Source organism: Lagopus muta, chromosome 1 (genome assembly GCF_023343835.1).
Source record: "Lagopus muta isolate bLagMut1 chromosome 1, bLagMut1 primary, whole genome shotgun sequence".
NCBI classification, from domain to species: Eukaryota; Metazoa; Chordata; class Aves; order Galliformes; family Phasianidae; genus Lagopus; species Lagopus muta.
The window spans coordinates 58,706,410-58,734,187 of record NC_064433.1 but is presented as its reverse complement, the minus strand read 5'-3'; the positions used below and the strand labels follow the sequence as shown (position 1 = coordinate 58,734,187).

At 43.4% G+C, this 27,778-nt stretch overlaps 1 protein-coding gene across 4 annotated transcripts in view; it reads right to left on the bottom strand.

The window, feature by feature from the left end:
- Nucleotides 1-257: 257 nt before the first annotated feature.
- DENND5B (DENN domain containing 5B) overlaps nucleotides 258-27,778 on the bottom strand; it is a 112,045-nt gene continuing 84,524 nt past the window's right edge. For 2 of the 4 annotated variants that reach the window (XM_048934308.1, XM_048934309.1), the window contains 15 exons: nucleotides 25,182-25,275; nucleotides 24,056-24,166; nucleotides 22,028-22,159; nucleotides 21,007-21,159; nucleotides 20,480-20,558; nucleotides 19,186-19,267; nucleotides 15,015-15,143; nucleotides 13,734-13,855; nucleotides 12,545-12,690; nucleotides 10,724-10,842; nucleotides 9,563-9,750; nucleotides 6,247-6,329; nucleotides 5,967-6,093; nucleotides 4,996-5,170; nucleotides 258-4,162 (listed from right to left, as the gene is read on the bottom strand). In XM_048934308.1, coding sequence (XP_048790265.1) covers nucleotides 3,979-4,162; nucleotides 4,996-5,170; nucleotides 5,967-6,093; nucleotides 6,247-6,329; nucleotides 9,563-9,750; nucleotides 10,724-10,842; nucleotides 12,545-12,690; nucleotides 13,734-13,855; nucleotides 15,015-15,143; nucleotides 19,186-19,267; nucleotides 20,480-20,558; nucleotides 21,007-21,159; nucleotides 22,028-22,159; nucleotides 24,056-24,166; nucleotides 25,182-25,275 — 1,924 coding nt within the window. In that variant the 3' untranslated portion in view covers nucleotides 258-3,978. The remainder of the gene's footprint in view (nucleotides 4,163-4,995; nucleotides 5,171-5,966; nucleotides 6,094-6,246; nucleotides 6,330-9,562; nucleotides 9,751-10,723; nucleotides 10,843-12,544; nucleotides 12,691-13,733; nucleotides 13,856-15,014; nucleotides 15,144-19,185; nucleotides 19,268-20,479; nucleotides 20,559-21,006; nucleotides 21,160-22,027; nucleotides 22,160-24,055; nucleotides 24,167-25,181; nucleotides 25,276-27,778) is intronic. The other 2 variants (XM_048934310.1, XM_048934311.1) reach the window with 1 other exon arrangement.

Below are 27,778 nucleotides of genomic sequence, written 5' to 3'. Positions count from 1 at the left end.
CACCTACTAAGCAGGGCATTTCATTATCAATCTATTGCAGCTTCCTTGTTGCCAGCACCCACCTGCTTCTTCTCTCTCACCCTCTCTCATCGCGATGTGTGCTAACAGACAGAAGGGAGGGCAGGAATTGCATTCCAGCTCTCTGATCCCATGTTTGAGTATGAGAGCAACCCAGGTGCAGGGGAAAGGCTCACATCAGCTCTCCAGCTTGCAACTCGACTCTAGGTTCTTCTGCAAGGAGAAAGCAACACCAACCATTATTCTCACAGTTTTATTTGTAAAGGACATAGCATGAAAAGCTGTATTTCAATGTACTTCAAAACCTGAAAAACCCATGTCAGTTTGTGATATGTATGTTAAAGTGCTTGATAGAACAATACTTCTACTAATGTTGTCTTGAAAATAATCCAGTTCTTATTCAGTTAGTAGTAATGTAAAGACAAAATATACTTAATGGAGACACCGAAGGGTCATTTGAAGCCATACAGGGCACATCTGTACATTTCAAGTGTAACACACAATATTTCCCCGTAAGATGCACACCTTCATTTGATTGAAAGAAGGAATTGTCTCAAATATGCCTTCGCACAACTATTCTAAAAAGACAGCTTTGAACAGTGATTCCTAATTACACATGCCAACTCAGAATAAACATGAGCAGATTTGTCACTAGACAGCAGAACCGCATTCGCTTCAGAGAATTATAAATACAGGTTTTGTACACAGTGAGGCATTGGATTCTCTGACTCCTCCCAGTCACCATGCCAGATGTGAGGATAACAGGACTACGCAAACTCAGACATCTGCAAACAGGTATTGGGTAGAAATTGTTTTTTAAAAGCAGATACCACAGAGCTTTGGTCTTTTCCCAGATTCCCTTTCTCAACCAATGAAGGTGCTTTAACACTGAAGTAAGAACTGCGTTAGCTTAGAAGGATCCTGATAGGTTTCTCACTCTAGTGGGCAGAATGATTTCTGTAAACCTTACAGAGAAAACCTCACAGTTTCCAACAAACAAGGTTGCCTACAAAAAAAAGAAATCATACATGACAGAATAAAAACTCCCTATGAAGAATCGTACTCCCAAGGTTGTCAAATGTCCCATCTCCTGAGAAGCAGGGACACTGCTGCACCCCTCAGCAGATCTTAGGGTGCTTTATTGCCTACGAAGAACTGTTAGACAGACATCACTTTTATCATATTATTAATCTGATGTGAAACTTGACATAAAACAAGTCAACGCTCGCTGAAAAAGATGATGTGAAACCGTGTTCAAGATAAGTGCTAAAGGTTCCTTAATGTAGTTTGAAATAGGGAAAGTCCCTGTTTTGAATTTTCAAATGTCTCAGGTTTTGACTCATTTTAACCTAAGAAATACCTCATCTTACTGCCCTTTTTGGAGCGTACATTCACCCATTCCTGACCTTTAGAGGTGCCTGTGTTTCTACTTTATCCTGCTCGCACGTAACCCACGTCATGTTGGGCAAATGTCATGACTGCTTAAGTCATAAATAAATACTAATCTGAGAGCCACACAGCAGTGTACTTTTGAGAAGTATCCAGCTAGAAAATGCAGATGCTGTTGCAAAGAAATCCAAGCACTAAAGAAGTTGTTATTTCAGTTAAATGAAAGCCACTTAGGCTGGGCTGCACATGAAAAAGTCATCTATAGCAGTCATTAGACATAAAATGCCTGAGTTGTATAAGAAATCAAAACATTGCCTAAGCAATCATTACCAAATAATTCTGCCACGCAGCTTCCGGTGCTAAACGTATCATTTACTGGTAGGGGAACACATTTTCAATTGCTGCTGTAAAGTTGTCACATATCTTCTGTGGACTTTAAGCAGACTTGTCTGGCCGCTCAGAAAACCCTCACACCCTGAATTTCACCCTCCTGGAAACTAAGAGAGATGTCACAGAGTTGACTCTGGCTGCCAACTCACACCACCGCTCACAGCCTTAACACTAGTTGCTCACCATCCACAGTGGTGACACAGCAGTGCTGCTGGCAGTGTCTGTGATGAGTTCAGTCAGGTTAAGAAAGTACAAGCACAGGAGGAAGGAACAGTAATTAGAAGCTGGAACTCCCGTTACAGTCAATGACTTCCTGACTTTTTACTTCCTTAAAAACCAAAACCAAAACCAGTCTATAACATAAAACCCTCCCTTCTATTGAAATGGAGTCACATGAAGAGTTTCCTTCTGGCCAGGAATGTGATGCAAACCTTCAACACCAAGAATGCTGCTCGAAGAACTGAGCAGTCAAAGGACCACAGGAAAGGAGAGCAGCTTGACAAGAGGCAGGTGAGAGAGCAAACCCTACTTTTCATCTTCTTTCCCTTTTCTTAGCTCTCTGCCCTTGCTCCACCACGTGTGCACCGTGCTGAGATGTGATGCTGCCCATCATTCCAAAGCCCCTCCTAATGCTGCCGGCAAGCACAGCCAGCAGCACACAGTTACAGTACCACTCAGGGCTTCCCCAAGCCACAGCTTATGGCTCCAGCTGTGAGACATCCAGGAAATCCTCTGACAAAACGGCCAAGATCAAAGCAAGTAAACAAGTTCCAGCAGACACCTATATTTAAACTAACCTGCACAACTGGAACTAGATGAAGTTAACGGTGCCCTCAGACTCTTACAACTCCCAAACCACAAACAAGGAAAATACACTCTGTGTTTGCTGCATGGCATCTGATAACTTTAAATGCAATCCGTTGCTAAATTTTTAGCTTTGCAGACTTCAGTTGCTCCTTGTTCCTCTTCAAGACCATAGCTATACAAACACACTGTGTTACTAACACATTAACTGGAAAGAATGTAGGAGATGCTCAAAACACCAGCTTTTTTCTCCTTTCACATCATTCCCTTTTTTTTTTGTACCTGGATAATTAAACAAACAAACAAAACCACCAAAATAATTAAAGGTCCTGTACTTCTAGGAACACTCGTCCTGTGGGATAAAGGAAGACTAGTAACCTGTCAGCATTTCAAGACCAGCTCAGTATCACAGCAACATTGGTGGCTGCAGCAATGATTCTCTCAAGTACAGCAAGAATTTGGCAGGAGCCAAATTCCTCTAGATGAGAGGGAGAAAGAAAAAAAAGCCATCCACAACACAAGCTGGCTGGGGGTAATGGGGAACCACCAGAACATACAGAGAGACGAGGAGCAACAGCAAGCAAGCCAACAAGCCATCGTTTCCCTTCTCCAGTACAACTTTATCAGGTCTCAGGCTCCAAGGCTCAGCACCTCACATCTCCAGTGTTTAAGCATTTCAGCTCCTGTGTCCTCTTCTGGAGATCAACAGAAGTGACACAAAAGACCTTTACAGAAAAAAAAAAGAAAAAAAAAGACAATTCACAACTTCTGTGCACTGAAAGGGCTGGGTCTCTGAACAAACAGAAAATAAAGGGAGACCATGTACAGCAGGATAAACAACATACACTAACATTTCCAAGAGTGAGACAATCACAATGGCTACATAAGGATATTTGCTGTATTCATTTGCAATACCTGAAAAAAGCCCTGCTGAGTTTGCGCCGTATTTACACGTTGATTGGCTTCTTCCTTGCAAGCAAGTAGCAGCATCCCTTCCCACCGCAATCCTTCCCTCCCCAGCCCCTCCCCTGGGTTTAAGCTACTCACAGTCAGAACAAGAACATTCAGTCTAAGAAAACTTTCTTAGAGTAATATAATTTCTTAAAGAAGATAGCGTATTTACACACATCTAAACACATGAAAATACTCTATTTTATACTAAATTTCTGTTTCAAATAAACTACAATACTGCATCTTAGCTTTCCTCAGCCTTAGAGGACAGTCCCGACAGAGCACAAACTGGGCTTCCTGCTCCCATGGGAGCCAGCAGCGGTGCCTTGCAGCGATGCGCTGCCGTCGCGTTCAAGTCCCAACAGGTCTCCCAGTTGTGGTTTGCTTGCTTGGGAAAGGAATAATGAAGTTCTCAGCAAAGCCATGCTAAACATCCACTCCTTTAATGAGCGATCCCTCTAGGACGATGTTGAAGTCTTGCAATGTCTGTAGGACTCGGATCAGGGAGTTGACAGTCATGCGGTCCCGCAGCAGGGCGTTCTCCTCGTACATCCTTGTAATGAGTGGACATTCTGCAAGTAAGGGGATCCACTGGGGCAGCAAGTGGTCCCTGCCAAGGGAGGAAAGGAGTGACTGCAGCACGATATACAACGCATCTCAAACTGATGTGCTTCTCCAAGAACAGCACCTACAACACTCAGCCTCTGCCTGAGGGCAGTGCACACTGGACATAAAAGCTTCCTGCTTAATCAGAACCCACAGTTTTGTTAATAAAACAGAAGTGATTGCCTGTAAAGTAGGAATGAAAGTGGAAAGGTACAAGCAAAACTGGACAATTGACTATGAAAGAATTCAGCAATATTTTCCAATCAGGAACAGGGTAAGCAAAACTTGGGAAAAAACCCAAATTTTTGATGATGCTTTTTCAGCTGTTTTGCAGATTATCCAGGTACTTATTTCTAGATATACCAGCTCCCCAGTAACATACAGCTGAGTCTCTCTCCTCCCCACAAGAGCAAAACAGGAAGCATCCTATGTGGGAGGAAAGATAAACCTAGAATAGTTTGTCAGAATTATAACACACATCCCATTTTCACGGGCAGTCATTCAGTGAAGATTTAGAAATGCACCAATTCTTGTAAAGAAACTCAGCTTTCCCAAAATCTGCACTTCACCAAAAGTACAGCTTCAAGACAGATTTCATGCATACAACTGCCAAGTGAGCAGGTATATTAAAAGCTAAAAACATTCTCAGAGGTTTAGATAGCAGCTGTATATTGTTACTGCTTCTTTGCCACGATTTTTTGTCTACTATTAAAGCTGTCTAAAAATAGGTACTGGTAATAGAAGGTACAAGATCTCTTAAAATGGAAAAACAGAGGTGGTAATAACAGTAAAATGTCTAGCACAAGAGGACATGCATAAGGAAGAGCAGATAAGTACCTTGTCCCCAGGCAAACCAGAATTTGGAATTTGCCATCCTTTCCAATGTTCCTTGGAGCTGTATTGATGGCATTCACATAATGGCAGAAGGTTTTGCATGATGATCTCTGAAGCAAAAGGGCCTCCTCGTTGTCTCCAATCTGGTCACTGGTTTCAAAATAGGCAACAGCTTTCTCTGTGGTAGGGAAAAAAATCAGAACTCGGTGAGAAGTACTGAAGTAGTTCAGTACAACCAAGATTTACCCTACCCTTACCCAAGGGAGCCCTTGAACAGCCTGCCAAGAGCGACTGCACAGTTTATGTATAGATTCCTCACCCTGAAAACAGGAGGTGGGTGGTGATCTCCACCTCTGCTACATGGCTGCGGTCAGCACATTCACTGACATAGGACACGTGTAACATCAAGGAGCTGCACTAGTGTCTATGGTTTCATTGTGATACCATCAGCTTTGAATTTTCACTTTCTCTGAGTAAGCGCTTACCCTCAGGCTAAGAATCTCAACCTGTCAGCATATTTTAAGAGAATAAGCATGACTTAAATTACTGTAACACAGGCCTACAGATAGATATCACCAGAAGACCAGAACAGTGCTTAGCTCTGAAACAGTTAGAAATCTAAACTTTTCACTCCCTGAGCCTTCCCAGCTCTTCTTCCAATATCGATTGCTGTTCTACTCCAACCTCCAAGCCACTCCAGCCCACTTCCTTTTCTGGGCAGGGAAACAGTTGTTTGAACATTCACCTATGAATATGTGACTAGAACCTGAAGTGCTCTTAAATTTCTGCAGAGATTCACACTTACTCTTTATGTAAAGTTCTGTATTTCTCATCTACTCTGTTTCTTATTCCTTTCAAACAATCTGGATTTTGCTAGGCAGGAATAAACGGCATCAGAATCCCAAGTCTGTACATAAGTAGCCATTTTCCCTAATCTTCATCTCCTTCTACCTCCAAATCACACACCAGCTTACCTATGAAATCCCAGATGAAGACATTCTTATGAAAAATGCGAGCTGATTTGAATCCATGGTGGAAGACCTGCTCCAGTGCTGCAACCAAGCCATTCTCCCCACACAACAGGATGGTAAGGCTCCCTCTCTGCAGGAAAGGGAGAGTCTGTGAGAACACCTTGTCCTGTTCATATGCCAACAGGCTGAAAATCTAAAGGTTAACAATCTCTACTAGTCAATTTCTATTTACAACTGTATTGACAACCTGCTGTAGATGACAGGTAATGACTAGCAGAAGTACCTCTTTCTCTGGCTTGTGAAAATGTTTCACAATGTTGTTCACAGCTTCTCCAATTCCCTCTTGGATCTGTCCTGCGTTTGGCTCTGTGAAACCATAGAAAAGACACTAGATGAAGATATCAACTTTAAAACATTTATCAAATTCTCATGATGACACAGCTTGAACTACAGGAATTATCCTGTATCTTCAACAGGAAAGAATTCAGGCAGTCATTTGTCTTGAATAAACTCAAGTCATAATTATAAGCAACTAAGGAGCAATCCCGGAATAGTAAAATAAATTGCCATACTTAAAAATGCACAACCCGAGGGTCTGACTTGATAAATGTTTTATTTGAGCTAATCACATCTTGTTCATCGCAGACTGCAGCAATCCTCTGATGAAGAGACATGGGCTGGAAGGTTGCAGGCAAGACGTTTGACTCGCTTCTCTGCAACTCATGCCAGAAAACCCTGCACCTATGAATTCCTGATTTGAATCCATGATGAGCCACAAAAAGTAACTGCTTTAGATACGTGACTAGTCATTGTACCAGTGTGAGGAAGTAGAGCCAAGAGGATACTCCTTGGCGATACTTCCAAGAGAAAGTTATCTTCAGTATTAAAATGTACACCCCATTCCTGCTCTGAATTGTTACGCTGTGTGTTTCTGCAACTGAATGACTCTATGCTTCTACCTGTTACTATTTCATCTTCTGCAAGTACCTCCAAAATTTATCTAGTTGCTCACACACACAGAATCATAGAGTTTGAAAGAGATTTGGAGTTCATCTAGTCCAACTCCCTGCTAAAGCAGGTCCTGCAGAGTAGGCTGCATAGGAACGTGCAAGCAAACAACCTGCTATGATATGAGTACTTGGTATGAAAAGCAAACCTGATGTCAAGACTGACACCAATTTGTACTACATCCAAACTAGAACAAAAAAAAAAAGTGTCCCTAAGTTTCAGAAAGTGTATACAAGAAGATAGATTATTGTGGAGAGAGCTAGCATGCAATTTTTATTTTCCCAGCTCTATCAGCATCACAAAGGAAAGCCACTGAATGATGAAGAGTGACGCAGGCCCAGGTGGTGCCCAAATACATGCATTTGAGCACCAGCAGAGACCAGTGTGGACTTGTACCTAGATTCTAATCAAGCACATCTGTGAGATTCAGACCACTGAGTGGGGACTTAAATGGGTTGTGCCATGGGGCTGCTAACAGTAGATCTTAGTGCCCATCTGCAGAGTCAGTAAGCATACAACTGTTAGGCTTAGTAAGATTATCATGGTGGAAAGATAAATATAACAAATGAAAGTGCTCACCAGTGTTATAGACATGCAATAAACTCCACAAGGAGCAAACTCCAGAAAGACATCCTCCCTCAGTGGCAGTCAGCCCTTAAATGGGCTCTAGGAGAGGTGGAGCCAGGCTCCACCCCTTCTTGGTAACACAGGTGAATTGCCTTCACCGGTGTTCCCACAGCTGACTCATTGCTCGCCTCAGGTGGTCAATCAGAGGTTCAGAACGGAATCAGCATTTCCCTAGCCCTGCCTGGCTCAGGCAACTGAGGCATGCAGGGTACACTTGCAGTAGTGGATGTAAGTGGGTTGGGAACACAGCCCCAGGGTGGCTGGCAGGATTTGCTGCTGAGGGATTTGGGCATTGCTGCTGCCCACCTTAGGGACAGCATTGATGATGTCACCTACATGACCTGTTTCCACTAGCCTTCTTATGGCTGTGCTTTCCAATAGGTAAAAAAGCAGCTGAGCTGTGCCATAGGCCAAAATAATGAGTGAGATCAGATGACAATTACCTCATCTGCAGAACATTTAGATAACAGCCTGCAGGATGAGCAGGGGCCTGCAGAGCTGGTGCTCATTGCTCCAGAGCACAGCTTCCCAGCTGAGGTTTGGGCTGCCTTTTTTCGAAAACACCCAGAAGACCCTGACCTTCTGCTCCAGTGGCTCCAAGAAGAGATCATAAGGATTCTGACAATGAGAGTTGGGAGGTGCTTGAGGGAACAGTGCACCGTTGAGGGCTTCCTGTGTATGTTAGGGTTCAACCAGGCAGCCTTACTGTGGGGGCTGCAGCTGTTCATCAAAGAGCTGACAGTGCCCTTTGTGAGGGGCTCTTCACTACCATCACAGCCCTGTATGGCCTCAGAGCTCTGCCAGCAGCAGGACCACCAGGATACCCGTGCTGCAGAAGGACAGCCATGGACCCCAGCCCCATCGCCTCACATCAGAGCCCTCCTGGGCTGCTCTGCCAGCCCTGCATGCCCCAGTGCTGAGTAGCTCCCTAGTGTTCTCTGTGGGGGTCCTAGACCTTAATCATTTCGATGATTATTCTGTGATTTCTTTCCAGATTTTCATGTCACAACATCACTACCATTGTTACTTTGGAAGCATGGAATAATTCAGTATTATTTTGCCTGCTCTAGCTGTGGTGTCCCAATTCCTTGCAGGAGTATTGGACTAGATGGCCTTCAGAGGTACCTTCCAACGCTAAGGATTCCAATGTTATATGATTTTAGCATGCGATGACCTCTACAGTTCCTGGTAGGTCTGAAAAAGTATCTCCTGCAGCTCAAAACAAAAACAAATTATTGGGCCTTAGTGCCCCCAGACCTAAGTAAATACTCTGCAAGGAGCTCTGATGCCTACTCCTTCATGCACGTGAAGAGCTGCAGTGATGATTTTTAGTTCATTTACTCTTGGAAGCTGTTTCCTTGCTTGACCTTTCAGCAATCATTTTATCTAATTTCACCAGAGCTGAACAGATTTATGTATATGATCCGCAGTGTGTACTGTGCTCACCTGTATGCTGTAGTGAAGAACTGTGAATGTAGCGAAGCCCTCACAGCCCTGTACCCTGTGTTATAGCCACTGTCACTATTCTCACAACCTAATGTGAGGAACATGAAGCTGATGTCCCCACACTCTCTGGAGATGGGTCCTCTAGAGGATGGCTCACAGCACCTACATTACTTTGAACTGACCCCCAGAGGTGCATGTCTGTTTGCTGACTGCAGAGAGAGAGAAAGCCAGGAAGAAGAGCAGCACCAGCTACTGCAGATTCTGCTGCTTCCTATTCCCCCATCTTATATTTCCATGCTCCAAGGGCAGAGGTACATTCTCTCTCAACTGTCAGAAGAGGAGAATGAAAGAGGCAACATTCACCTCCACAAAGCAAGCCGCAGGCACAGAAATAGGAAAAACAGAAGCTTGTGGCTGTTCCTCTGCACCAAGCCTTACTCCAGCAAAAGCTGTCCTGCTCATAGCTGTCCTGACAATGCCCCCTTCTCTAGAGCCCTGGGAGGAAGGGCTGGACTTACTGGTGTTCTTTCCTGTGAGAGAAGTGATGCTCAGCCGCCGAGCTGTGGTAGGAGACTTCTGCTGGGGTGGAGTACGGCACTGCTTTCCCAGCTCTTCATCAGATGTGGAGGACACCAGCTCTCCAATAAGGATTCGCTCCAAGCTGCCGTCATCAACTCCCTTTCCCAACCATCGCCCACAGGGAAACCTACCCAAGGGCCAGCAGAAACACGGGTCAGTCACATGGGTAGGTAGCTTTATCTCAAACCCAGAGGGACAGTGAGCCTCCATCTACACCGCTAGCAGGCAGGAAAGAGCTCTTCACAAACCAGAGCTCAGCAGGCAGTATTCCACTGCACCGCAACTGAAAAGACCAAACCAGAGAACTACATTTGCCTTCCCTTAAGGAAGGGGAAACATGAAAAGCTGGCATGAAAGCACTGGCAAACATGAAATGCTATACACTTATTTAATGGGACACATGTAGCTCTCTGCTGGGTTGTTTTTCAGTTGCAGCCACACGGCAGTCCCAGTGAAGTCTACACAAACATCTGTGCTACCATTGCTTGTAGCTGTGTCCTCCCTCTTTCCCCCATACTCTGCCCCCAACTCTAAGCTCTGGAGCTCACCCTTCTGAGGGATAATTTTCCAAGTTCAATTTAGTCTAATTTCTTTAATTTAGAAAAAGAACTATTTATCCAGATGTTTTGTAAAAACAATGGTGAGTTAGGAGATAACGTAATGTATTTAATGCTTTAAAAACAAAACAAAAAATCCCAGCCCCAAAAGCCTAAAGATTTGCCCTAAACTATCATTCCAGCTCTTGGAATGTAAAGATGTGCACAGTGTTACCATCCTACATTAAATCAAGAGATTTAATTATTAGATGTAAACATATGAGTCACTTCAAAAGCATCCATACCGTCTCTCCTATCTCAGAGGGATGTAAGGAAAATCCTGCACTCAAGCCTCATTTAATATTTATCAGATTATTTGGCTTCAACTGGAGCTTCTGAAATGAGAGTCGTGGGTGGGGAGACCAACCCAGCTCTATCAGGTACTTAAATCAGCCCATGCTGCTCCACCATAGTTTTGCCCAACTGAAAAGACGAATGCGTTCTTGCTTTTTCTAGACTGATAGTAGGAATTTCAGACAAAGAAAATTAGAACTAGTTGCTTACTTGTATGTGTGTCCTGTTATTTCGTTTCTGACCATGACACAATCAACCAGCCACTTGGCCAGCAGCCCTGAGTTGTCATGACCAATCTGAACAGTCGTCAGCTTTCCTAAATTCTGGCACTGAAATAAATAACAGTTTTTACTTCATTAAAAAACAAAACAAAACAAAACAGACCACCCCCTCCACCACCACATGCACACATATGGTCCCAAATGTATGCTTTTCTTCAATTTCCACTGATTTACACAGCAAGCATTTTCAACCAAACAGGCAGAACATTTTGAAAAGCAGAATAATCTGTTTTATTGTAAGACAGGAGAAAATAAATACTGTGAAATAAGAACTGTTAAAAGGTTATGAAGAGACTACATTCTTTATAGTGAGAACTCACTGAGTAATTCCGAGAAGTGTTAATTACAAACATCTGAGCTAAACTGATACAAAGGTGTGCTTTTGTGGAAGAAATAGACCTTCAGAAGAAACAGCCTCTCAAAGCTGCATTTTGAGCATACTGACCTTTGTTTGAAAGGAACCACCCCACACTCCAACACAGTCTCTAAATCCTTCCTTATTTTCAAAAATCAGCTTGCTCATTGCTGAGCAAGACAAAAATAATCCTCATGAGGCAGAAGGAGAGAAAAAGGACTGTGAATTCCAGCGCAGTATGTAATTGTAGGTGGGGCTGCCTGCAACATCTATTAACCTTAGTTACCTAAACACTTCCCTTACAAGACCTTGGTTTTTTTTGTTACTGCCAAACAAGCAGCTTGGGCTGATGTTTTCCATAGCGTGTGGCTACGCAAGTTGCTATTTCTAACAAAAACTTCAGCCAAAAGAGTATTCTTTTGAAGAGTATTAGTATAGCCCGTCATTCTGCTTGTTAGAAATGTGGAGATAGTGTTTCAATAAGTCAGGCACTATACCAGGAAAATAACTGTGTTAAAATTCACTTTTTATTTGAGTAAGAGTTTTTTGTTTGCATGCTTTTGTGTTTTTGTTTTTTTTTTTTACTATTGTTGCTTAAGATCGGTCTGCACATGCTCAAAGGATGCAACTTTAGCAGATTTTCCTACATAATCACTGCTTACTGGATATGGTACAGCCTGGAGCTACAGGTGCCTGACTGAGCTTTTCCTGCAGCCAGAAGCTGCTGTGGGGTGGCACCAAGCCAACCTATACTACCTGGTGTGTGAGAAGGCAGAAGGAAGCACAGGCAAGTCAAATGCAAAGAAGTAAACATATTAAGCACTGAGAAAAGAGCCCAGGGAGAATGGCAGCTCTACAGTTTGGTTGTGATAGTACCTGAAGCTGGGAAATTGAAGGGCACAGTTGTCAGACTGCCTGGTTGGAAGGGATGTAGCATTGTTAGACAAGGAGTTGCAGCAGAAGGAGTGGAAATTTGGGACTAGCCAGAGGCTGGGAGGGACCAGGGTGGTGTTAAGTAGGAAGACAGATTGAAAGAAAGAAACTGGAAGGGAAATGAGAAGTTGTAAGCGAGCCAGGAAAAGGAAAATTTGGATACCTGGCAAAACTTGGAAGGGAATGAGATATGGCAACAGAGTGACAGGGTGAGGAGCGGAGCTCTGGGCTGGGACAGGGGCTGCAGCTCAGCCTGTCATTAAAAGGCAGTATGTGTTGAGGGGAACTTTCACTGAGCAGTGTGGGTGAGGAGCACACCGTGCTCCCAACTTTGAGTTTCCAGCTACCTTGAGAACCTGGACAGAATCTGACATGTTCTGCTCTCAAGACAATAAATCCTCAGCAAGCTAATGTCTGTGTGGAAGTGTGTTTGAAAGCAAAAGGGAAAGGGAGCGCACTCACCTCAAATGTCATTTCTAAGAGGTTTTTAGGAATCTGCATGACGCCCGTGTCTCCTAGCTCTCCCGAAACACAAATCCATGGGTTGGATGTGGTTATTGCATTGCTCAGTTTTTTGATGGGGATTATCACCGCCCTGTAAGGGATCACTGCGAACAGAGAGGAAGGAAACATCAGTGCTGGCTCTTACTCCCCCCGTGGTAAATGCGACCCATGGAGCAAAGCGTGCCCTTCTCTTGAAGGTCAGCTCCCGCCTCACGTCCCAGCAGTGCCAGGGCCGGCTGGTGCCGCGCGGGGGTGCTGGAGGGCCGCGCTGAGCCGCCAGCCCGAGGCGGGTGAGAGGACTCACATCCAATGTCTGCTCTCGTTCTTAGAGGAAAGGAAGGGAGGGGGAATCTTCGAGCGTTTAAGGAGAGAGGGAGAGGTTTATGCCATACGGCGGAGCACAAAGCGCCTCGCGGCTCCTCCTCCGAGACCCGTCTCTGTCAGCCTGCGGAGAGTGCTGGGTGTGCTTTTAGGGAATGGCAGAGGGAAGCATTAGGATGGAGAGGGCTTGCCGGGGAGGCAAGATTAAAGAGACTACACAATGCAGAGAAGAAAACCAGGTGCTGCAGCACAATTTGCTGATTACCCTCCTTTGTGAGGATGCTCTTATCCTGCACACTCCCACACAGCCTTGCTCTCCAGCTGGTTTCCCACAGCAACACCCAGCGTTTATGAGCTGGCAGCAACAGCCAAGGGCTCCAGATAAGGGCTCAATTCCTCATACAGTGGCAACAGCAACGCAGAGTCACAGAACGGTTTGGGTTGGAAGGGACCTCAAAGCCCACCCAGCTCCAACCCCCTGCCATGGGCAGGGCTGCCACCCAGCAGCTCAGGCTGCCCAGGGCCCCATCCAGCCTGGCCCTGAGTGTCTCCAGGGATGGGGCACCACAGCTTCTCTGGGCAGCTGTGCCACCACCTCACTGCCCTCTGGGTAAAGAATTTCTTCCTGACCTCTAACCTGAATCTCCCCTCTTAATTTACAACCGTTCCCCCTTGTCCTGTCACTGTCAGACTGTGTAACAAGTCAGCCTCCTCCTGCTTACAAACTCCCTTCAAGTATTGGAAGACCGCAGTAAGGTCTCCTCTCACAAATCTCAACAGCAAGAAATTTTTATTCAGGGGTAAAATAATTCATTCTCCAACTCACCAATTGTGGTGAAGACGCTTGTGAAGCAAAAGTAATCCACAGCATTGAGTGAGAGGAGGTGATACAGAAACTGCTCCCGTTCTTCCTCGCAGCGCAGGAAAGCATAACGCTTGTAAAGTTTCCTGGTGAAAAAAAAAAAAGCATTTCTGTTTTGTTGAAAAAGTACCAAAGGAAGAGTTGATCTACACAGCAGGTGAGAAAAGTGAGATTCTCCAGTTCATGCAAGTTGCCAGAAAACCACAGAGATCACTCACCCTCTGTGCTACATGTGTTTTCAGACCATGGTGATTCCCATGGTGCTGTAGCAGAGATACAGAGCTCATCTCATTGAAGGGTCAGTTTTGGTTTTGCTGCAAAGTGCAGATGTAAACTAGTGCTGCCCACAACCTGAGCCTAGACACAGCAGCCCCATTTAAGGCTCTTTAAGCTTTCCCACAATTATCTTCCATGGGATGTATCTTCCCAGAACTGAATAGCTATGTTTAATAACTTAATCTTCCTTCTGCTTCATACTCCAACAGATGAAACCAAACAGAAAGCACCAGACCGTCTAGAACCAAGCAGCAACCTTGCTGCCACCCGTCCAGGTCACAACACTGGTTGCCCAGAGCAGTGCAAAAGCCTTTCAGTAATTAACCTGGTCCAGCTCAAATGAGGCATGCGGCTCATCTTTAGCTGTTCACTCTTTGGCAGATTGCAGTATTTGTTAGCTTCCAGCATAATCAAGCATGCAACTCATCACCGCACCAGTTCTGCTAAGAACTGCATGCAGTAGTTTGGACATTTTCCTTACATAAGTTGTTTTTTTTTTTTTAATAGATTGCTTTGAGAAAACAAAGTCAGGAAGCAGACAGTGCCTGTGCTTGCAAAAGGAGACAGAGCTGGGAGTGCTGTGTGGCTGGGAGGGCTGGCCTCCCGCCCAGTCCTGCTGCAGTTGGGATGTGTGCCTGCTGAAGTCGTAACACAGCACTGCTGTAAAAAAACAGGCTGCAGCTTCACTTGCTCTAGACTGTAGGACTGTAAGGCTGTGGAGTGGCTTGGTTCAATGCACTGACCCTAAATCAAACCTCTTCTTCCTGAACATTAGTCTACTACACAGAGAAGTGGACTCTTGCCCTGCTGGGGGGGGGCAGAACGTCCTCCACAGCCTTTCAGTCCCTTCTGTCTGGAAACCAGCAAATCCAGACAAGGCACCAGGCCGTGCAGTGAGCCTGCATGGTCCCTCAGCTCACCAGTGAGGAAGATGTGGAAAGAAAGTTGGGAGAATAAGAGCCAACTTACTTGGCAAGTGGCTGGTTGGAAAGCAGCTGCTTCAGATGCTGAGACAAAAGCTTCTTCTCCAGAGAAAGCCTTATCCAGGCTCGGGCTCGCCCCACATCAGTCTTTATCTCACTCATGTTCTGAACATGTCTGAAATGGATGGGAAAATAAATAATAATGAATAATGTAGTAATAATAACAATAATAATAGATGAATCATAAAAACCCTACATGTTTCAAGTAGTAGCATCCAGTGTGATGCAGCAGCTGGACTGGAATATGTTTCTTGATTTAAATGCTGCAGGACAAACAGAACCAAATCCCATCTAATCCCTGCATGTGACAAGTACAGCAGAAGGTTGTGCAGTACAAAAACTTGTATGAAAATCATTTATAGAGGAGCGGTCCTGCACTGAGACCCCCAACAGACCTTGGCTGGCCTGGGAACAACAGCAGGACCTCCTGCACACAAGTTCATTGCTAGTGCCCTACGTCAGCTGCTCTGTGTCCTAATGCCTGCTTAGCTCAGATGAGCAGGGGTAGAGCTGCACATCCCTGCACTGCCTGCACTGTCTCTGCAGATGCTGCTCCCAATTTAAAAAGGAAAGAAAAATCCAACTCAAAACAAACAACCGTCATCCACCTCTGAGACCCATTTATGCTACAGTAGGTACTGACACAAACGGGTACGTTGTCTGTGAGGGCAGAGGACAATAATATCTTAGAGATCCTTCAAACCACAGCCTAGTCTGAAGGCTCTAACAAACCAAATGGGAAATTCAAGGAAAAAGAGGGTTATTAGAGAAAACCCGTCACAGGCAGAATCACCTTTTCAGGGACATACAAGGCCCTTATGTTGTGATCTGCATGCCACATGCTTGGTTTGTAGCAAAGCAGAACTGTGCCACTGGGGCTTTTTTTCTATAGATTTGCCTTTCTTTTTTGAAACTTCCCATATTTCAGGTTGGAGAATGCAAGAAACTCCGATTTGAGAACACAAGAAGAGGAAGAGAACTGTCATGGCAGATTGAAGCTGCTTCCAAAAACCCCCTGCTTTGTTAAATAAATAGAAAGAAAAATGAGTAACAGTTCCCAACAGGGGAAAGAAAGGGTTGCAATTTCTTAATTTACACACAGCTTGCATGGTAAGTGCAATTCAGCCCTCCCAATCTTTGGTGCCACGCTCCACGTACCATCAGCTGAATCTTTGTGGCCATTGTCCTTCATTGCCCCCCGTGCATTGCTGAGTGTTAGGAAACGTGGCAATATTTACTCTAAAGAAAATCTAACAAAGTCATGATGTGACTGATGCTTTCAGTGTTCACTAGTCTAGTCTCACTGTCTTGTGTTTTTTTTCCCATCTGTTTTCTCTCTGCTTTATATTTAGACCCTGCATTATTGGAGAAAACCACTCCCTTGTTTATAGAGCTTCTAATGTGACAGGAATAGGGCTTTAAAAGCAAATCTGCAGCGTACAACTTAGTGCTGTCCATAAATGCATGTTTGCTCTGAACAAGTGAGGTGGATACCAGGCATAGCTCAGCAGCGCCCGGTGCTGTTCCCTGCTAGGCTAACCTACCTGAATTCTCAAAACAGATCAGCACTGGCAATCCCTGAGGAGGTGTCTGCATCATGCTGCTCTATGCTCTATGCACACTTCAGGAATACGTGGTTGATAAGAGCAATGGGAGCTTGCTGGTGGTAAAACCTAGGTTAGAGGGCACAGCATGCTCATATAAGTCCTTGTCCTTTGTAAGCAAGCTCACAAGCCTCCCTCTTTCAGCAGTGATGCCTCATAGCTGAATCACTGCAGAGATCCTTGCTCCTGGCTCTGGAAAGCCCTCTGTGACAGCCTCTTCTTGGCTTGGAGCGGGGCAGCCAGTGTTAGAGCTGGCAGCCCACACAGCTGGGCACATCAGAGACAGGACATGCACTCCACTCAGCTACACAGCACTGTGATGCTCTCTTCAGACATTTCTTGTCTTCTGAGATGGGAAGATCAAAGCACAGACCATCTCTCCCCCCTCTTCTGCTTGGCTTAAATTACATCTAATATGAAATGCTAATTTATTTTACTTTGAGTAGATTCAAATACAGATGGACTTAACCGTATTCCATGCATGCTCTATGCCTCTTCATTACTTGTTTCTGGTTGAGACCAGATTGGCATAAACTGTGCATTTGGGAAAAAAATGCAGGTTGGCAGAAACCTTAAAAAGATTCAGTGATCAGTCTTGGTGTCAGCAGAAGCAGAGTGTATCAGAACAGAACATTCAGGAGCTCAGATTTATTTCATTCTCACTGGTGAGAGTCAGAACAGCTCTATTTTTATCAGTGACCTCAGTGTAAGCCCTGTATGCTCACCACTGCACAAATTCTTCTTGTCAGAGAACTGAAAAGCAATTTCAGTGCAACTCCCCAGGTTGAAACTTGGTTTTTAATCCCATTAGCAACACAGAAAAATCTCTTTTCCCTGCCAAATGTACGCCTGGGGTACAGTGAGACAAACTCTCTGCAAATAGCTGTGCTGCCAGAAGAGGTTACAGCTGCTCAGCATCACCATGCCACTGAGGATGGCACGATGCTCCTGATCCTCCTGCAGTCAGAAATGAGCTGTATTAGCTGGTGCCACGAAGGTCTTTGACAGTGCAGGCTGTTGTGGCTGCAGCAGGTCACACAGCATCTCTGTGTGTGCAGTGCACCCTTGGCTGGATACTCCCCAAGGAGGGGAGGCACGGCAAGACCACAGCACTGCTCACAGGGAACGACCTGGCTGATATAAACAGAGCCTAGCTGGGCCAAAAGTCTGGGGTCGTGCAAGAGGCAAAATAAATGTCTTGAGCATTTTCTGCACCACATCTGAGATGGATGGTTTTGCGAGGGAGGCAGAGGACACACATGGCATTACCTGTAACACAGCCTCATCATCACACATTCAGAAGTGTGACTGTGATTCAGCCCTGCTATTTAAGTTGTTTACACGACCTTGCATGAGCCATCAAAAACAAGCTGTGCTTAAGGCAACGCAAATCCTCTAGCCATCCGTTCAGTCAGCACTGCAGCTCCAGAAATTTAACAATTACCCAGCCTTCTAACTTCAGCATAAACCTATGTGTGCAAAGAAATTTCTTTCCAAGCAGGAGAAATCATGCATGAGATTCTGCGTGACAAATTCAACTCACCACCTATCTAGCATTCTGTATGACCAGATATGTTTGTGTACAAACTCAAATGCTCAAGATACTCAAAACACAGTGCTGGGACTCAAGGAGCAGAGCTCAGGTTTGTGCTGGACTTTCTTCAGTGAGCTCAGCAAGTACGTGGAAGACAAAACACACACACACAGTGAGTGCTGCTGGAAGTGCCTTCTTTTTACATGGAAGAAGGATGAGGCATTACAAGAAACAATGCTCATGTTTCCTCGTGCTTTAAATTGCTAGCAGCTCTTTACAGATGAGCATTATAACACTACTCCTGGTCTCTTTTCTATGGCACTTCTAGCCCACTGAAGCTCTCAGTTGTGGCAAGCGAAGTGCCAGAACAGTGGCATGACCTGGCTCGATCATGGAGATGCCCTCAAGAACAACTGTCTGGTGCTATCACATCAGCCTCCATCCTTCTTACTCTGTAATCCTTCAGGATCTCAAACAATGCTTCGCAATAAGCTCTCCATAGCCAGGCTGTTGTCTTCTACAGAGTACCTGCCCTTAGTTCACATTCCAAGCTCACCTGCTATGCTTGTGCACAGTCTAATTTTGTGTATTTATTACTATTTGTCATTAAATGCTATTTGAAAAGAAGGAACATTGCTCAGCAACTGCAAGAGAATTTGTCTGTCCCTTGCATCATCTATCAACTGTACTTGGTTGGTCAATAATTTAAAACAATCAAAAAGAAATAAAGTACTAAAGAATTTAACATATCTGTTATTAGCTGTAGCTCTACTGCTATAAATACCCCTGGAGAAGACAAAACCAGAAGCCCAGGAGAACTTGTGTATTTTTCGTTGTCTTTTACTCAAAACACACACAAAAGTTTTGTGTATCAAAAAGGTAACTCTACATTTGAATGCAGGCTGAAGAGAATGTTTAGTTCTACTTAACCTTTGTAAAATCAAAGCTAGTGAAGATCTCTACATTATGCTACAGAATTAAAACGATGACAAGATGATCAGACAAATCAAATCGTGTACCTCATATCTTGTATCAGGGAAACCCTCAAAGTAGGCAGAGTAATTCCTGTATCAGACTTCCGTCTTTCTGTTCCAACAGCAACTACAGTGGAGAAAATATGTGAAGTTAATACAAAGTTATTGGAATGGCCTGCGATGCACTTGTTTTATATGAAGCTGAAAGCAATCCTAAGTTGCTGGCAACTGCAATGTCTCTGTGCATTATCATTAACACTATCCTAGAAAAGTATGTAGAAGCAAAGACACTTACTAGCTATTCCTTCCTAACTCCAGCACTGAAGTTGGGGATACAAAAAGCTTCCTTTTACTGTATGTGAAATACATTAACAGAAATCTATACAGTGATGGCTCTTATTAGTAGTATGTTTTAATGGAAAACTCACAACTGAGAAGGATGTGATAAAATTAAGCTACAGTTGCACACTAGATGTTAAGAATGCCATGCATTTCTGTGCTCCACTCCTCTAATCAAACCACTTTGTGGTGAAACATTTTGCTCTCAGGAATTTGTGCCTGCCAGTCAGACTGCTTAGTGCATTACTCACTGAAGCTTATTAAAAACTCTTAGTAAGTGAGACTAGTTTATCCATCGGTGTGTCTTTAAGGACTGATCATAGAAGTTCTCCTCTGCAGGACATGAAGATTTCAGTCCTTGGAAGATGACCCACGAAGTTCAGAGACCTTTACTACAATGTGCTGCAGCAGACATGGGGCAGGGAGATCTCAAGGTCATCAGAAAACCATCTTCTCTCACAACACTGAAGTAATTTGGTGATTGTAAAAGGCCAAAACGAAGCATAAACTGGGTGCCCAGATTAGTGGATGGAGATTAATTACACAGCTTCTGAACCATCCACCAAAGATATATTGAACATGGAGTTACTCACACTGCGATTTCAGAGACAGATTATTCTCAGTGAAAGAAAAATGTCAGCTGTCTGAGCTGTATCTCCATGGCTTCAGCTATTTCAGTAATAATCTTCTACAAAAGCACCGCTTCTCACATCTCACTCAATGATGGATGATAGGGAGCGGAGGTAGTGAGCAGGCATTGAATGATTTTCAGACAGCTATAGTAAGTATCCTCATTTCCCTCCAACAACATCAATCTATTTTGTCCAGACATCAAGACAGCTTCATAATGATTATGAAAGGCCTCAAAATGTAAATTTGGTATTAGCAAGCAAATACACTGAAAATCTCATATGGACTTTGTGTGGTTGCACTCTTCCTCACAGGCCTGAGTTCACTCACTGCGATGAATCCATCAGAGAGTGAATTGCTGGGTACTCACCTGGGGACTCTGCACTATGTTCTTGCTTTTCTTCTCTCTCCTGGTACTGAAGTAAATGGGACCACAAAGCAGATTTCCCCTGAAAATTGAAAATGAAGAGGCTGTAAATAAAATGGCCAGTAGAAAAGGTACCAATGAATGCAACATAATAATGGGATGGCATTTCAGTGGGCTTCCAGTTCAGCAGTGACAGTCATTACATTTCTTTTGGGCCATAAGGCCTCGGGAAGAGAAAGGGATGGTCACTGACGGAGCTGGCAGTCGTATCGCCTACCTTGTTTGTTTGTTCTCTCTTGGCTTTAGCTTCTGAAGGTCGAAAGAAAAGAAACCAAACATCTATTTGACAATATCACTGCAATTTCCAGAGCTGTTTTGACAAAATAAAACCTCTCAGGAAACATGAACCAACGAGACTGAGCCCAAAGATATCTTTATGCTGAAATGACCAGCAGCTTAGAAGGTACAGGGGGCATTCAGTATTTGCTAAAGTCTTGCACAAACAGAGTCCTGAGTTTCTAATTACCAACCTGCTTGACCTGCAGACCATGACTCCAGATTCTTTCTAGCAGATCACAGAGACTAGCAATCAATGTATTTTCCTCCAGTCCTGTAATATTGGCTTCTCCATGTCCCAGCTCCACTGCTTCGTGGCCCATTTTCTCTACCAGCATACGTTTAGTCTAAGAAATAAAGAAAATAATAATAATAAAAATCTAAAAGGCTTATAAAAATGTTATTTCCAAGGGACAGAATTTATAAATCACTTTACTAAAACATTCTTCCAGTAGACAATATAGAGACCACTGCTAATGGCCTGGCTTGAGAAACCTCAAATCTCTTTTACAGAGACTGCGAATTAAAAAAGAATAATTAAAATAACACATTTGCATTATTAATCCATATTGCCCTGTTTCTATCACCTTTATCTGTTGTCCTATTCCTACATTGCTGATTTATTACTGGCCACTATCAGACAGAGTACAGAGCTATATATTTTCAGTCTTATTTAGTATCTGCTGTTGTTCTTGTCACGGGAAACAAAGCTTAAAATTCAGGTAATGCATTATACCACCAACTGTGACTGACACAAAGAAATTATATTTCAATGGATATGAAAGCTTCTTTAATATCAGAAGCTGGTATACGACGTTAGCTCTGCATAAATAACATGCACAATATGCACATACTGAATATATCCCTTTTGACATAGGGTCTCAACCTCATGTTTAGGCTACCTTTAAATATGAACAATTAAAGGAAATCCTCCCTAGGATGTCTCATCATCCTGATTCTCCTTCCTGTCCTTTTTACTCTTCCCATCAACTCTGACTGCATAAACAGAAGAGTGGTAACACATTTTTTTTTCTTTTTTTTTAGCAGATGAAAAATATATAACACAAAGGAATATCCACCTTGTAAGCAGCCCGTTAAACCAACAGACCAACACTGTTCCAGCTGTGAAGGACTTTCAGGATACAACCTGCAGATGCTATTTACATTCAGCATGAGCAACTGGATGGGAGAGCGGAGAGAGAGGGGAGGATGTACCTTCATGCGACATTCCTTCAGCAACCCTTCCACAAATTTCGAGTTGGTCTGAGCAATCACAGCCGGAGAGAGGTCCGAGAGTTTGGGCTGCCTCAAATTTTTTCCTAAACTCCTCGCCTCCTGCATGTATTTCTAAAAATAAACAGAATAATTTTAGATATTACAAGTCGGAGAGATTCTCCTCATCCTAATCCTAGGCAAGCAGATGCTGGTGAAAAGGAATGAGCTGCTGTTAATCTAGTAACAACAACATGATTTGTCTGATGCTTAAGTATTGGGCTGGAGAAGTGGAATGCTCCTTTATGACGACAGGAAAAGCAAGATATTTTCCAGTGCAGAACTGAAACAACCAGCGTTGTCTGGTGAACTGTGCTGTTAGCCACTAGCACAAAGTTAGGCACACCAAGTGTATAAAAGCGTGATACCTTCATCCAGCAACAAAGCCAAAGTACCAAGCAAAATGTTTTTCTATTGTTATTTGATCTTCACTAATAAATAAATTAAAAGCCATCTGGTTAATTTGTTGACTAGACTGTACATGAATGGAAGAAAACCTTTGAAAAGAAATTACAAGAAGCAGAAAGGAACCTAGTCAAGGAGAAAAATTTATCCCATTACTTTGCATTTGGATAGTTCATGTGGGAAAAATTAGACTTGATTTTATTCTCAATTAACTTCTTAATTACAACTGAAGCTCATTTTAAGTAAAACTGACATTTCGCATCATTCTTGTTTTTACTGTGGGGGCTGTAATAGAGAAGTATGGACAAAAAATGTCATGCTCTTTAAAATAAGATCCAAGCTATAATTAAAGACTTTTAAACCTTTTTGCTCCACTGCCTTGCTTCTCTGGAGTTGGGTTTTGTTTGTTTGCTTGTTGAACAAAAAACCCAAGCCCATCAAGAAGTGTCATCTCCCCCTACCATAGTGAGAGGACCACATGCTGAGCAAAGCTAACAAGTTGGCCACATTTAGGTGTGCAAGTGAGAAGTTGATCAAAAGGTCATCTGAACACTATCAATAGTTTCTGTTAATAAAATAACAGGATGTTGTCAAATAAAATAGTCTTGAAACATTGTGCTCAAAGCCTGATGTTGAAATGCTCAATTTTTGTGCAAGGCCTGCGAATTTCCAAACGTATGTCTTTATCACCTTAAAGCTGTCTCTCTGGGGAGACAGTGGGTGACAACAACCATTCATTCTTCCCCCTTCACATCAGTCTTACAGGTTGGACAAGAAAGTAGGGTTCTATCACAGAAGCTGTAATCAACTAATTACTAAGTGCTCAGCTAAGTAATTACAGTTCCACTGATACTGTAAGGACTTGGAAACAGTTGAAAAACCATATTGGAATAAAAATCACAGCTGATGAAAGCACGTTGTTCAGCAAGCAATCTCACAAGTGGCTTCCATCTAATTCAATGCAAAAATTAGCAGTGAGAACAGTGAAAAAGTAAGACAGGGAATATGTAAGTAGAAAATCTAGTGTTTCTTTCTAAGAGCAAAGGGATAAATAAAATGCAAAGTGCGGTTATAGTCTGAAGAGTACAAAAAAAAAGATAACCTCATTTTATTCATAGAATGTCTTGTTGTTAAACAAAAAAAGAAATAAACTTTTATGAGTTCAACAAAAGAATGAATATGGGATGAGAGGACCAACAGAATGCTCTCTGCCTGTTCAACACACACCACCTCCATGTTGGGATGTGAAGACTTAGCAGCCAAAACAGTGCTTTTTGGATTTGACATCCTAAGCTGAATTGCCAGCTGAGCAACACAGGGAAAAAGGAAGCAAAGCAAAATCCCCATCTTTTGGTCTCAGAACTGTCATGTTTGCCAGCGAGTTGGCAAACATGGAAGCCAGGAGCTGTTTTCCAGCTACTTTTCTGATTATAACCACACTTCCAAGCACTACAGGGATGTGATCCTACTCTACAAGAAAGGGAGAGGTTTGGGATGCAGCACAGACAGTGGTTCCTCACGCTACAACCTCAAACGCAGCTTTCAACAAGAAAAACTAAAACGTACCAGGCAGCATTCAGAGAAGGATTTTTTAGGAGGCCGTGCAGGAGGGGGCGGCCCCTGGTCCCACTCCCAGAAGGCCATTGAGTTCTGGCGAAGCAAAAGCTCCTCCGAGGGCTAAGAGGAGACAGATGCCCCGATGGCAGAATAGCCAGAAAGAGAAACAAAGCAAAAGAAGCATGCATATGATCCACAGCCGAAAAGAAGAAAGTAAATACATGACAAAGTACTGAAAAGGCTCTGCTGAGATAAACTCACAAGGCAAAGTTTCAAATATACTTGCAAAGTCATCCTAGCAGAAACGACAACAAACATCCACAAATGCTGTTTTGCTGTGTTTCCTTGAAACACCAGAGGAAGCTGCGATTCAGGAGTCAGTCATTATTGGAGTTTTATAGTGCAAATGCCAACACTGGTCAGCATTATCCAGCAAGCCTTACCGCAAAACAGCACGAATGTTATATTTTTGCTAATGACATATGAAAGAAGCACATGTATTATCAGTGGAAAAATATGGCAGAAAATACTTAATGAATGACAAGAAACTGAAAAGATGGGACAGAAATGCATGCATGCAACTGACATTTACAAGATGTGTGGGAGTTCCCGAGCTTCAGGCCCAAAAAGTCTTAACCTGAAGTCTTAACCTTTCCAATAGGCTTGCTCCTGTCAGTAACCTACGTAAAGGCTAAAAAAAAAACAGAAAAAAATCCTTGAAAAAAGAAAAAAAAAAAAAAAAAAAAAGAGTCCTGCCTCACTGACTGACATTTATTAAGGAACTTGGCTTTTCCAGAGACCTTTACCCTAGGCAGAGCTCACAGCTGCACTGAGACAGGCATCAGAGCTCTGCTCTCCATGTGCAGTTATACAACAGGGGTCTATATCAGCAAATAGGCCATTTTCCTGATGACAGAGGGACTGTTTTATTCCAGAAGAACAGAAGCTTATCATCTGTGCAGTGTGCTTTGAAGTCGTACAGCATATACAAACATTGGCGATGAGCAGTACTTAAATGGCAACAGACCCACACAAACCTTGAGGGAGCAACAATATTGCCTGAAGCAGCAAGGGTCCCTTGGTCCAAACGTTACCTTGGGGTGAACATCTCGTGCCGCTCGCAGATACCACCTACCTCCCTCAAGTCATTGTCCAGCCCGATGTGCTCTGAGTGCTGCCGGAGGCGGTCTTTCCTCCGCTGTGTGGTGGCACTGCGACTGGCCCAGCGGCTGGGAAGGCAGAGAGAGAAAAGACATGAGTGGAGTGAGTGGGAAGGGAGGGCCACTTCTCCCACAGGGGGAGAAGAGACGGTGCAAACTTGGATGCTGTGATGGATGTTGGTGCAAGCTGGGCTCTCCAGTTCCTGTGGGAAACCACAGGGTGGATGACGGGCCACCACTCAACCCAGTAACCTGCTGGAGACCTGCCTGCTGCCTGCTAGCGTGCTGATAGTTGACTGCAAGTGGAGCATTCCCTACCACAGATTCCCCTTGCAGCACTGGTGCCATCACTAGGGAAATCGGTTTAGTCCCCTGCAATGCCCTTATTTGTTGTATTTGCTAAGATTTGACAGAAACTGTGTCTGTATGAGCAAACAAAATACAAATGTTTTGAGTAACAGCTTCTGAAGTGTTTCTTCTCTTGTGAGGTTTCTGTGGTACTTCCTCAGCAGGAAATAATCCAGAGAACCTTGTCACCATGATTGTAAAGATGAGAGGGAATAGCCTCCAAGGAAGGTTCAGGTTGAGTATTAGGAAAAACTTGTCAGAAAGAGTGGTGCAGTGGCACAGGCTGCCCAGGGAGGTGATGGAATCACCATTCCTAGAGGGGTTCAGTAACAGTGTGGATGTGGTCAGTGGGCATGGTGGGGACGGGCTGATGGTTGGACTAGCTGAGCTTAGAGGTCTTTTCCAACCTTAGCGATTCTATGACTCTGTGATTCCACTATGATACTGGGAGCACCTATGTCTAAAGGATTTAAAGAGAACTGACATTCCTGGGATTAATCATGTTGCTGCCTTTACCGTGCCTGGATTTTTTTTTTTTTTTAATGAGATTTTTAAATAGTGCACAAAAATTCTGTTTTTGCTATGTCTTAGTTTGTGTCCAATTCAATTTTTTTATTCTCATCTTAAGCTGTTGTTTAAAGCAGGTAGTTGGTAACCAGGTTATAAACTGAGCCACCTTAGAATTCCCAGATGTCCAAGCTTCCTTATGCCAGACAATGTAACAAAAACCAAGATAACACTGTGCCAATGAATTTACAATCTCAAGCGATTGCTGGGTTTCTAAAAATATCATAGCATTCTGTCAAATCCTTGAAACAAAAATGCTCAACTAGTGCAGAAAATAAATAAGTTAATACATTATTTACAGATGAAAACCAAAATAACATGATATAACCTATCAAGCATTAAAAATAAGCACACACATGCTACATCTTCAGAATAATGGCTGTGGTTGCATTTATTAAAATAAAATATATTTTCAAATATAGTGAAAATACTAACAGCCTTTAAGCCCTTCAGTCTGCTCACAAAGACCCTCTGCCTCTGCCCTGCATTTGGAAGTACCAGAGAGAAAAGCAGCACGTACTCATGGAGCCTCTCCACACAGGTGGATATCTGCAGGAACAGGAGTCACCAGACCCCAAATCCACCCATTTCCATGTGCATCCCAAATATGAGTATATGCAGTAGGATGTGAGACCCGAGCTACCCAGGCAAGGCTTCTGTCTGGCAACAGATATGTGGGTGTAAACCAGGAGGAGGAAGCCCTTGCCTGGAGCTGGTCTTGGGTTGTAACATGGCTGACAAGGCTCTGGAGGCATAGCAGAGCAATCTGGCCCATGGGAAGTCCAGGCTTGACCCCTGGTCATCTGAGCCCTGCTGCTTCCAAACAACAAGGCATGTACCTAACTATCCCCACCGATTGCTCTAGTGAGGCAATCAAAGACCACATTTTGGCTGACTGGGTCAAAAAAGCTTAAAACATAAAATACATAGGAACTGACATTTTTATGGTTGGAAATAAAGTGTCTTCCCACCTTCCAAATACCATCAAGAAAACAAAAACAGAGTAAGAAATAAACATCTGGGTCTGCATGCAATTATGGTTCAGCACTTCACCAACTCATATGACAAGGAATTTATTTTTAGAGCTCTGTAGCCTCACGTCTCTGGTAACTAAATAGGTGTTTGAACAGGAGACATTTATACCTTCTCAGAGGAATGCATTACTGACATAAGTGTCTTTTCACCTCCTCAGAAATCTTAAAATATGCAGCCTGTGACTTTAATTAATCATAGCTTTTTTTTTTTTTTTTTTGCAAAAGCAACACCCAACACCTTATTAGATGACTGAGAGTGGAAGAAAACTGCTTTTTGCTCATCTCAGCAAGTTGAAATATAACAAAAACTCAACACCTAGAAACAGAGGATAGCAGATGCAGAATTGACTTTGTTTACCTAGCTCTAGACTCCTTCCATTTAATGTTAGTTAATATCATGCTTACATTTCAGATAACAGAATGTCAATAATTGAAATTTATGTTATAAATCATGTACTATCTATTATCACATTTTTCTGCTCTGATTCATATTCTGCATTCTGATTTGATCCCCTTCCAACAGCTTTCCTGCCGTTACTGAAAGATTTAAGAACTGCTACGAGCGTCCTTTGAGGGAACACGTCTCACTGAAGGTGAAAGCAGAACAAAACCTACAGAATAAT